The sequence below is a fragment of the Varanus komodoensis genome, unplaced genomic scaffold, assembly GCF_004798865.1.
Source record: "Varanus komodoensis strain SLA01 unplaced genomic scaffold, ASM479886v1 scaffold2, whole genome shotgun sequence".
NCBI lineage: Eukaryota > Metazoa > Chordata > Lepidosauria > Squamata > Varanidae > Varanus > Varanus komodoensis.
The window spans coordinates 396,192-407,093 of NW_025335568.1; the positions used below are offsets into that span (position 1 = coordinate 396,192).

Here is a 10,902-nt window from a genome sequence, read left to right on the forward strand (position 1 = left end):
GCCCACACGAGGCAAGCGGGAGGTCCCGGCGGGCCCGCTGGCCTTCGGGCTTCCCGCGCGCGCTGCGCCCGTGCAGCTTGCGTGGCGCCGTGGCGCGATTTCCGCGCCCGGCGAGCGACAGGGCCGTCCCGCACGCCTCCGGGGCTCGCCCCTCGCTTGCCTGCCCCACGCGGGGAGGGGAGGGGAGGCGGGGCAGTGCCCGGAGGCCCCCCGCGCTGGCAGGCAGCGACGGCGGGGGGCCGCGCGCGGCGGGGTCGAGAGAGCGCCTCCCGGGGGGCGAAGGCCCCCAGAGCAGCCGCGGAGCAGGGCGGCGCAGGCAGGCGTCGCTCCCCGGCAGGCAGCCGTGGCGTGGCAGGGCAGAGGCGCCGGGAAACCCGGGGCGAGCCCGGCTGCCTCCCCTCGCCCCCCCCCGCGCTCCCCGCTCCCCTTGACTTCAGCGGGAGAGTCGTGGGGGGAGGCTGCGCCTGCAAACGGGCCGTCCAGCCCCCGCAGTGGCTAGAATCGGTTTCGGGCTTGGGCAGCTGCAGACGTGGTTCCTGGAGCCAAAAGCTCCCTCTGGCTCCAGCCTCCCGAAACAGCGCCCTCTTGCCAGTCGCCAGCTCCTGGCTTCCCAAGGCTGGAGCAGTCCCGGAGGAAGAGGGGCCAAGGCCAAGGCCTGCCTGCGGCCCCCAGGCCTGGGGTCCCGAACTCCTCCCCCAGCTGGAGCTTTCAGACATGATGCAACAGAACGAAGCCAGTCTTACGATGTGTTTCTATAGCTGGAAAAAGCAGTAATAAGCAGAGATACCCTCAGGCATGTGCAGAGGGCTTCCCCATCATGCCAGAGGAACTAGTATGGGTCCCAGGCACATCTTACTGAATAATTTGTTCCGAATGTTTGATGGGCCAACTTTAAGCATGGAGTCCTCCAAGGCAGCACTGAGCACTGGGGGAAGCCGGGAGCTTTCCGGGAGTCCCACAGCGGCTGCTTATTCCTGTCTTTCCCTCGTGGCACATGCAGGTGGAGGGCCAGGAAGGCTATGAGGATGAGGACCTGGCAGAGGACCTGATGGACGGAGGGGACGAGGCCCGGTCCTGGACCCCGCAGGAGAAATCCTTACATGAGGCCCGGCTGAAGGCCAAGGCCAAGCGCCGGCTGCGGCGCACCTCTTCGCGGGACTCCAACCGGGAATCTCTCTCCGAAGCGGGGGAGCCAAGCCCCGATCCCAGCAGCCCCCGGGGCAAAAACCACGACCGCAAGTCCCGCATGGGCAAAGGCCGTGGCCTGCCAAAGAAAGGTACCATTCCAGGGCCAGGCTGGTCGTCGTGGGCTGCCCTCATCCCGCCAGGCCCCCTCCCGCGGGCCGAGCGAGGCAACGCTGTGGGAAAGCGGGCTCTTGACGCGCTTTCTCCCCCCAGGTGGTGCCGGGGGCAAAGGCGTGTGGGGAGCCCCCGGGGTCGTCTACAGTTACCAGGAGCCTGACGCACGAGACCCCAACTACGACGAGGCAGCGCAGGTGCTCTGGGGCGGGAGGGGAAAGGGGGCGCTTCCAGGCAGCTTCTGGGTCCAGCCACACGCCCCCCCCCGCCCTGCTGCCCTCCGCCCCCCCTCTTGCTGCTGCTCGTGGCCGAGGCCTCCCCGCAGGCTCTGCAGCCACGCACCACTCATCGCCGCCGGCAGAACCCACGGCCTTCCGAGCCGGGCTCTTTGTGCCATGCGGTTCGCGTGGGCAGGCCGGCCATGTCCGTCCCAGGCGGCTTCCTCGGCCTCGCCTCCTGTCCGATCAAGAGCTGGGCTGGAGTAGCGGCACTGCCTCCGTGACAGTGGGGAGAGGCCCTCGTTGCAGGGGACTGCTCCCCCCACCGGAAGGGGGAAGGGCTGTGGGCAGGGAGGCCAGCCGCTGGCCCCCTCCAGCGTCTCGCCCGGACTGGCCGCCCTCCCAGGTTCTCCGCCCGGTCGCAGGGGAATTGGCCCTTCAGGCTAGTGCAGATCTGGCCAGTGGCCGAGGTCTTGGCTCAGCCATGCCCCTTACCTGTTGGCTTCCACAGGCATTCTGGCCCTGGTTAGCTCCAGAAGGGGGTGCGGGATCACACCAGCAGCCCACCCAGTCTGGCATTCGCGTCCACGGTAGCCAACCCGGTGCCCCTAGGAAGCCCACAGGGAGGACGTGAGGGCAGGGGGGCTCTCGTCTGGTGTCCCCTCGCAGCCAGGGGCAAGCTGCCTGGTAGTGGAAGCGGCACATGCCCTTGCTAGCTCTGTTCTCCAGCAGTCCCCTTTCAAGCCGCCCAGGCTGGTGGCCTGCAATGCAACTCATGCAAGCCAACTCCAAAGTCAGGTCTGCTGTGTGAAGGGCTTCCTTTTCTCTCTTGGGTCCAGGAGAAAACCCTCTCAGCTTCTAATGTGAGGGAGAGAGGACTTCTCCGTTGCTTTCTCCATGCTACACATCATGTCACTTTGGTTCCAGAGGAGGAGGGGTGGGCACGGCCAGAGCAGGGTGGGGGGGGGGTCTTCATGGGACTTGGTACATTGCTGTGCTAGCAACCTGGATGCCCCCCAGGGCAAGACGGTGTATGCCACAGTGGTGCCTGAGCTGGAGGAGGCGGAGCTGGAGAAGACTGTGCAGCCCATGGTGCTGGAGTACTTTGAGCATGGGGACACCCTGGAGGTTGTGGTGAGTTCACGGGGAGGGGAGGGGAGGGGAGGGCCCCCTGCGTGGCGGCAGCTTCTGCAGTCTCCGCAAAGGAGGGTCCGTTGGGTGGCCACTGTCCGGGGCGAAGGGTGCAGCCCGCCTCCGGCGCGAGCCGTGATCCCGGCAGGCGCGTCTGCATTCGTGGACGGAGTTGCTGGCTGGCCCGAGGAAGCGCTCTGTGCGGACGGAGCCTGTCCGGGCACTTTGCTGGTAGGAAGTGATCAGATGTCTGGGAGTCTCCCGCGGGTGGGTCAGGTGTGCGCCTACCAGAAAAGAAAAAAGCACAGCAAGATAGGCGTTGGTGCTCTTTCTAACCCAGGTGAAATTAATAAGTTTTCTTGCGTTTACAAATGTTAAGTGATTGTGCCACCGGGTGAAGATAAAGATGATTGATGCGATTTCCGTGGCCCTGCAGCAGGCCAGGCTGCGGCCAGAAAAGCCTGGACTGGGCAGAGCAGCCTGGCGCCTTCGCACGGGTGGGGGGCTGGGGGTGCCGGGCAGTTTCTGGTGTGTTGGCATTTGGGAGTGCGGGTGGGGCTGGGAGGCATCTGCTGCTATACAATATCTTGCACTGACTTGAGGCTTGACCCAAGCCTAGGAAGAAAGGACTTGAATGCATCACTGATTGGCAATTGCTGTAAAGGGAGCCAGACGGCTGCCTGAATGGGATGGCGTGAGCTGGTGTTCTGCAGCGGCAGGAGTTGGACCCAGTGGCCGTGTGGCCCCTGCCAGCTCTACTGTTTTTCTATGATCCGGGTGAGGCTCATGGAACCAAGGGGAAGGGCCTTTTCAGTGAGTTATGGAACAAGCTCCCACTGAGGCCCAACTGGCATCAAGTTTAATATCATTTTGGTACCAGGTTAAGGCCGTCCTCTACCAGAGAGCATTGAATTGATTTACTGCTCTATTGGGGCTTACGTTAGCTGCTTCAGCAGACCTTACAATTTAATTTGTATAAGCTGTGGTAGCTGTTTGTGTTCGTTTTCAATTTGGCTTTTAAATTGTGTAATGTAATGCTTATTTTTTAATGTTGCCTATATTTTATGTGCTATTGCCTGCTGCCCAAAGGTTTCAGCTCTTAGGCAGCACAGAACTAGAATTGATCATTGTCATAATGCTGGAAAGAGCATTGGGATTTGCCTGCTAATGTATGATTGTTAAGGGTTTGGAGAGATCTGTGGGGCACTGACCTCTGTCCACCATTACTGTGGGGAGAGCCCGAGCGGTCCAGCAGCTTGAGGCTCCAGTCAGCATGGGGCATGCAGGGCAACTTCGGGTCAGTCAAGTCACTCTCAGCCTAAGCTACTGACCGGCTACCTCCGGTGTCCTCCCCACCAGCTCTTTTATGACTGGGATGGAGTTCATCCCCCCAGCTCCAGGATCGGGCCCTGGAGATCTGAGCGTGCTCATTCCCTCCAGGTGCTCCTTGGCCACCTGCCTGCCAGTCTTGGGCGGCCCTGTCTCACTTGCAGCTTGTGCTTCCTCTTGGTTGTAGCTGTACTCGAGGGAGAAGACGGAGGCGAAGGAGGAATCGGCCCCTCTGCCTTTTCCTTGCCGTCTGTTATCACCCCACCATCTGCTTTATCCCTAATTCCTTGCTGTTTGTTTATATTCTTCCTTTGTGGCATGGCCCTGCTTCCACCTCCTGTACGTGAGTCAGACCTCGCCTGGGATACTCTGTCCAGTTCTGGGCACCAAGATTTAAGAAAGATGCAGAAAGATTAGAAAGGGTCCAGAGGAGGGCAACAAAGATGATCCAGGGTTTGGAGACACTGCCCTGTGAGGAGAGACTGAGAGAACTGGGCATGTTCAGTCTTGCAAAGACCGAAGGGAGACATGGTATCCCTCTGTAAGTACCTCAAAGGCTGTCACAGAGAAGAAAGTCTCTTCTTGCTGATACCAGACTGCTGGACGCGGAATAATCAGTTCAAGCTGCAAAAACCCAGATTCAGGCTAGATTCCAGGAAAGGTTTCCTCACTGTCAGAGCAAGACAGGAGAACCAGCTGCCTGGGGAGGCGGTGGGCTCTCCCACACTGGAGACATTAAAGAAGCTGGACAGCCCTCTGAGTGGGATGGTGTGACTTGGTGTCCTGCAACAGCAGGGGGTGGACTTGATGGCCTTCCTGGCCCCTTCCAGCTCTGCTATTCTGTGATTCTATGTTCTTTTTTTGCATTCAGGTTGTCACTTAACCTTTTGTGGAGCCACGTGGGCTTCCACACTTTTTTCTTCCACACGTTTTTCTCCTTGGAATTGTTCGTAGTTGTGCTTGGAGAATCTTCTTTTTCAAGATTTCCCATCCCACTTGGACCTTTCCTTTTCCTTTAAAAATGAGTTGCCATGGTACCTCACTTATCATTGTTCCAATCAGCAAGCCAGCTAAAATGGTCGGGATGGAGTAACTGTCAGGCAGATCCAGAGTTGGCTACGGAACTGGACTCGGAGGGCACCCCTCAATGGCACCCTCTCAGACGAGGGGGGCGATGGGTGGGGTGCTTGCAGGCTCAGTCTGGGCCCAGTGCCCTGCCATGGTTTTGTTAATGACTTGGGTGGAGAGGTGCAGGGGATGCTGGTCAGATTTGCAGAGGACACAGCACTGCATGGGAGAGCGAATATCCCGGAAGACAGAACCAAGATTCAGGGAGATCTTGATAGCTTGGCGCGCTCGGCTGAAAGTGACGGAATGACGTTCAGGAGGGATGAATGCCAAGTCCTGCACCTGGGAAAAAAGAGGGGACACTTGCAGGCGAGAAGGGCCTTGGGTGACTCTAGAGCTCTGCCGGCAGCAAGGAGAGGAGCGGCTGGGGCAGCCTTTGCCACGCTCACTGCCTCCGAGCAGCTTGACTGGAGGCCCCTGCCAAGGCTCAGCTGCCTCCAAGGGCAGCTTTCCTCCCCCTGCACGCACGCAGTTCCCTTTCCGCACCTCACTCTGCTCCAGGACACACCACCAAGCTCTGGCACAGAGAGGGTGCTCGGGACCTGGGTCACCCCTGTAGTCGCCAGGTCAACCGGAGAGTCAGCAGGACCACCAGCCATCCCAGCGAGAACCCCAGGATCCGTCCGCTCCCGGGGCAGACCAGCACACTGGGCCCCGAGGGGGAAATCTGCCGCTAGATTAGCTCTCGGCAGGCAGTGATTTGACTTGAGGAAGGAACCGATTCCAGGCTGCCCACCCTCAGGCCACTGTCCCCATGCCGGCTGGAAAGAGCCAAGCCCAGGAGTGGCCTGCTGCATGCACTGGGCCAGTGGCATGTTGGGACAGACCCCCGGTGGCCACGGAGCCCCTGAAGTCCTGAGCCAGCCCTGGCGGGCTGCTGCCCTCAGGGAGGCGACCGGCCCCGGGTGACTTTGGCATGGCAGCCCCGGTGACCCACCAGCTCCGCTAGGCTGGGTCACGGGCAGGCAGCACACAGCAGAGTCCACGGTCGAGCCTGCAGGCTGGGGCCCGGGCGGCAGCGGGACGCCAAGGCGCAGTGGGGCTCGAAGGCGCCCGAGGCTTGGGAGAGGAGCGGCCCTCCTCAGCCAGGTCCGGCCCTGGGTGCGGAGGACCAGTCTGGGCAGCCCGGGGTGCGAGGCCGGCCCCAGGGCCATGCCAGCAGCTGGCTAGGGGCTCTGGCCCTGCCCTGCGGAAGGCCCTGCCCGCGGCGGCCAGAGAGGGCCAAGGGCCCCCCTTGGAAGCGGCAGGACCCTCACCCAGTATGGCCCCCCCTCCTCCGGCAGGAGCTGCTCCGGGACCTCAACTTGGGCAGCCGCAAGGCCGCGGTGTCCTCGCTGGCCGTGACGCTGTCCCTGGAGGGCAAGGCCAGCCATCGGGAGCTGACCTCCCGCCTGCTCTCGGACCTCGTGGGGAAGGTGCTGAGCACCGAGGACATGGCCGCCGCGTTCGACGGCATGCTGCGCGACCTCCCCGACCTCATCCTGGACACGCCCGAGGCGCCGCAGGTGAGCTGGCCCGCTCTGGGCGGGGGGCCGGGCCCGGGGCTGGGAAGCCTGACCCCCCACTGTCTGTCTGTCTGTCTGTCTGTCTGCAGATGCTGGGCCAGTTCATCGCCCGGGCTGTGGCGGACCACGCGCTGCCCCCCGACTTCCTCGAGCGCTACAAGGGGCGCGTCGACTGTGAGCATGCACGGTGAGGGCTGCTCTGCTCGCGCTCCCTCCCCCGTCCCATGGGCGTGCTGTGCGTGGCACGGCAGGCCTCCCCGGGCAGGAGGGGGCACCCGTGGGCAGCGTCTTGGCTGCCCCCTGCTCCCTGAGGCCCCCCTGACTCTCTGCCTCCCCTGCAGGGCCGCCCTGGACCGGGCTGCCGTCCTGCTGCGCATCAAGCGAGACGTGCACCGGCTGGACAACGTGTGGGGCGTGGGCGGCGGCCAGAGGCCGGTCAAGCGCCTGATTAAGGAGGTGAAATGCCTGCCTGGGGCACTTCCGGGCCACCTCCCGGGTGGGCGGTCTGCTTGTCCCTTCCCCACAGCGCTGTCCTTCGGGGCTGCTCTGGGGCCAGTTTCCTTCCTGCTCAGGCTCAGCCAGTGCTCGCATGCGGGGACCTCATGGCAGCCCGGGGAGCCGAGCTGCCTCCGGCCTCACGAAGGAGCGGGCAGCTCGAGTGGCTCAGGCGGGCTCGGCCACGCAGGGGGCCGTGCTCGGCTCCCCAGGCTGCCATGCGCCGTGCTCTCCAGAACTGGTGCACCCACCTGAAGTGCTCCTCTGGAGGCAGAGCCCGGCTCAGTGGCTCAATTTGCCCGGACCAGCATGTAGCCATGCAGAAGCACCCAGACTAAGAAGCGGGGGGGCACTGGTGCTGGGGGCCCTGAATGTTCCAGGTGAGACACCCCACTCCTGCTGACCCCACGGTGGCTGTCCCAAACACTGGAGGCCTGAGCCGAGCGCTGCCCGAGGGTGCTGACCCCAGCACCAGGAAGAGTGGAGCGAGGCCTGGGGGTTCCTTTTGGAGCCAGCCTCGCAGATCCGCAGGAGGCCCGCAGCCGGGGCTGTGCGCCCAGGCACCCGACCTCCTCCTCTCCTTCCCCCTACCAGATGAACCTGCTGCTCCGTGAATACCTGCTGTCGGGAGATGTGTCCGAGGCGGAGCGCTGCCTGCGTCAGCTCGAGGTGCCCCACTTCCACCACGAGCTCGTTTACGAGGTAGGGAGGGGATGCGGCCGGCGGGCACTCGCTCTGGCCCTGGGGGGCCCGGGATCCGGTGGCCGCTCGCTGCTGGCCGGTGCCTCGCTGGCACCCCTTCGTGGTGCTGCTGCCCCTGGCTGGGCCGGGGGCCTCCTCCCTCTCCGCCACGTGCTCAGACACACTTCTCTCCCGTGTCGTGCCAGGCCGTGGTGATGGTGCTGGAGTCTTCTGGGGACACGGCGGTCACCATGATGGTGAAGCTGCTGAAGGTCCTGTGGGAGACGGGCCTGGTGACTCTGGACCAGATGAACCGGGTAGGGCCTCTCTCCTCCGGGTGGGATGGATCCTGTGCGCCACAGGCACAGCTGAGAGGGGCGGGCGGCAAGACTGGCCTGTGGGGGCGCCAGAGAGGCGGCAGTGCCCGGGGCCGAGGGTGGGCCTGCCCCGGCTCCGTGCTGACCCACGCTGTCACCTCTCCTCCGCCCCCGCAGGGCTTCCAGCGGGTCTACGGTGAGCTTGGAGACATCAGCCTTGACGTGCCGCTGGCCCACGGCCTGCTGGAGCACCTGGTGGACCTCTGCTTTGAGGAGGGGGTCATCACCAGGCAGCTGCGGGACTCCTGCCCTGCCAGGTACGGCCGGCGCAGCGCCTCTTCTCTCGCCTCCGTGGCCGGGAGGTCGGATGGGGCTGCCCCGTGTCCTCGGCAGTGAGCTCTGTTGTGAGCTGCACTTCCCCTCTGAGCGTTTGCAGTCCCCCAGCATTTCTTCAGGGAAGCAAGATTCAAGGTGGGTGGCGGGAAGCGCTTCCGGATGGCCAGGGCCCCCAGGGCATGGGAAGGGCTTCCCCGGGAGGTGGTCGAGGCCCCCTCGGTGAGGGCATTCGAGGATAGACTGGACATGCTCATGGTGGGTATGTTGTGAGCGGAGCCGGCTGGAGCCGCGGGGGTCAGACTATTTATTTATTTATTTATTTTATTTAAACCATTTCTATGCCGCCCCCATCGCAACAAAGCCTCGGGGTGGCTCACAAAGACTAGATGGCCTGGGAGGACCCTTCTGCCTGCCTCTGTTTCTGCTTCTTTGCTGAACACTGTTACTGTTCCATACAGGTCTCTGAGCATACACAAAGTGAAATGTTGAGCCATCCGTTACCCAAAACTCTCTTTATGAACCCTTCTGCATCTCTCCTTGGGGGAGGAGTGCTGTGAAAGTGGGCCTGCCTTTGCTCTGCCTGCAGCATCCCCAGTTGGACTCCCTATAGCGACTGGCCTCCCTCCTCAGGAGGCAGGAGCGGCCCATCAGAAAGCTGCCCATCTTAATGTCCCCTCCCTCAGGAGGCTGCAGCTCCCCACCATCCTCATGGCCGAGTCGCCTGGCCCTGCACCTGCACCTCCCTCCCATATCTATTTGCTGAGGAGCCTCAGGAATGTGGACTGCAGCTGAGGCTGCCCCATTTCAAAAACACTCTCAACTTGGAATCCGAGTTGTTGGTCCCGCCAGGATGAGTAGCTTCCCATGCACACATCTGGGAACTGACAGGACACATGCGCGGACAGAAAGCGAGGCAAAAGGGGCCTCCTGGGCCATCTAGTCTGACCCCCTGGCTCCAGGCCTTGTGCATGCAATCCCCACCTTGTGGCTGTCCACGTCTTTCCCTGAATACCTCACGGACGGGGCCTCCACCACCTCCCTCGGAAGCACATTCTGTTTCCTCGGGATTCTAACCATCAGGAAGTACTTCCTGACATCCAACCTGAAGCCTGGTTCCTTGATCCTTGCCCCACTGGAATGCATCCTGTCTTCTGCAGGCAAGAACAGATCATGGCCCCCCTCCACGTGACACCCCTCACACACCCATAAGTTGGTCCAAGATCCCCCGGAGTCTCTTCTCCAGGCTGAAAAGACCCCGTTCCCTCCGTCTCTCCTCATGTGTCATCCCTCCCACCCGGCTCACATTCTTGTGTTCCTGCGCTGGACTGCTTCCAGCCTAGCGGTGCCTCTCCTATCATGTGGAGCCCAGAACTAGACACATTAATCCAGAGTCATGTGGAGCAGCACCAACCCCTCCCTACTCCCGGAAGCCGCGCTTCTGGCTAGACGTACAAGGGCAGCATTTGCCTTCTTAACCGCCGCCACACGACTGGCTCACATTCAGGCTGCTTTTGACACGTACCGAGGTCCCGCTCACAAGTGCCGCTCTCCAGCCACACCTGTGACACCTGTGCCTGGGTCCCAAGCGCAAGACCTCGCACTGACATGGGATGCCACCCTGCTCGAAGGTTCCCCTCAGCCTTTCACGGCGCTTGTGAGGGGAGGAAGGCCGGGCAGGTGGGCAGGGGAAGTGTTGCAGGTTGAACTGGGAAAGGCGAGCATGAGCGTGGGGGGCAGGCAGGTCTCCCGAGGTGGGGTGTCTGTTGCGGGGGGGTCCCTGCCATGCCTAACCCCCCTCCGCATCTCTTCCCAGGGGACGGAAGCGCTTTGTCAGCGAGGGAGACGGCGGCCAAATTAAGCAGTGATCGGACGCTTCGAGCCCCCTCCCCCGCCAGGCCGGTTGATCGCAATGGGGAGGCCGGGAGCCCCTCGGCCGACTCTCCCCACCCCGTACTCCCAGCAGCAGGGCCGGCCTGGCCGCTGGCTCACTCGTGCTTCCCGGGACCGGAGGAGGGCGGGCGGGCGAGCGGGCGGGCCGAGGAAGGACGGCTGCCTCCCCCCACAGCCCTCGGCACCGCCACGCGCGCCTCGGGCGGCGCCGGAGGGGCTTCGCTCGCTTGGCGCCGGGCCGCAGAGCCCGCCCGCCCGCTCGCTGCTCCCTCCCGCGGGACTCGGCAAGCAGAGCTGCGGCGCTTCAACGGGGCTCGGGCGCGGCCGAGGCAGACCCGCGGGAACACGGGGGCAGGTCGCCGGGGGCGGCCGCGCCATGCCGGGGCGGGGGCGCGGGCACGGGCCGCTGTACCAGACAAGCTCAATAAAGGCGCACCGGAGCGACGCGGCTGCCTGTGTCTTCCTGGGCTCTCGTGGGGTGGGGCGGCCGCGCGGGGAGGGGAGGGGCGCTCCTCCCGGCGTGCACCGCGCTCGGCCAAGCTGGGGGCGGGGCGGCGCCGGGACACGTCAGGG

General features: G+C 63.5%; 1 protein-coding gene across 1 annotated transcript; it reads left to right on the plus strand.

Moving 5' to 3' along the window:
* The first annotated feature begins 964 nt into the window (after window positions 1–964).
* Window positions 965–10,453, plus strand: LOC123022539 (programmed cell death protein 4-like). The gene is made up of 10 exons (XM_044428304.1): window positions 965–1,277; window positions 1,399–1,496; window positions 2,538–2,651; window positions 6,389–6,610; window positions 6,700–6,797; window positions 6,952–7,066; window positions 7,700–7,807; window positions 7,993–8,103; window positions 8,281–8,420; window positions 10,253–10,453. Exons 1-10 carry the CDS (start codon window positions 995–997, stop codon window positions 10,302–10,304), a joined length of 1,341 nt encoding a protein of 446 aa, XP_044284239.1. The 5' UTR covers window positions 965–994; the 3' UTR covers window positions 10,305–10,453.
* Window positions 10,454–10,902: the final 449 nt, after the last annotated feature.

Excerpts from the sequence above, each read along its gene's own strand:
- LOC123022539 (XM_044428304.1), top strand. The coding sequence starts at position 995 with ATGCAGGTGGAGGGCCAGGAAGGCTATGAGGATGAGGACCTGGCAGAG. Across the intron at positions 6,798-6,951 it reads GTCGACTGTGAGCATGCACG|GGCCGCCCTGGACCGGGCTG; the intron begins GTGAGGGCTGCT and ends CCTCCCCTGCAG. Across the intron at positions 8,421-10,252 it reads CGGGACTCCTGCCCTGCCAG|GGGACGGAAGCGCTTTGTCA; the intron begins GTACGGCCGGCG and ends ATCTCTTCCCAG.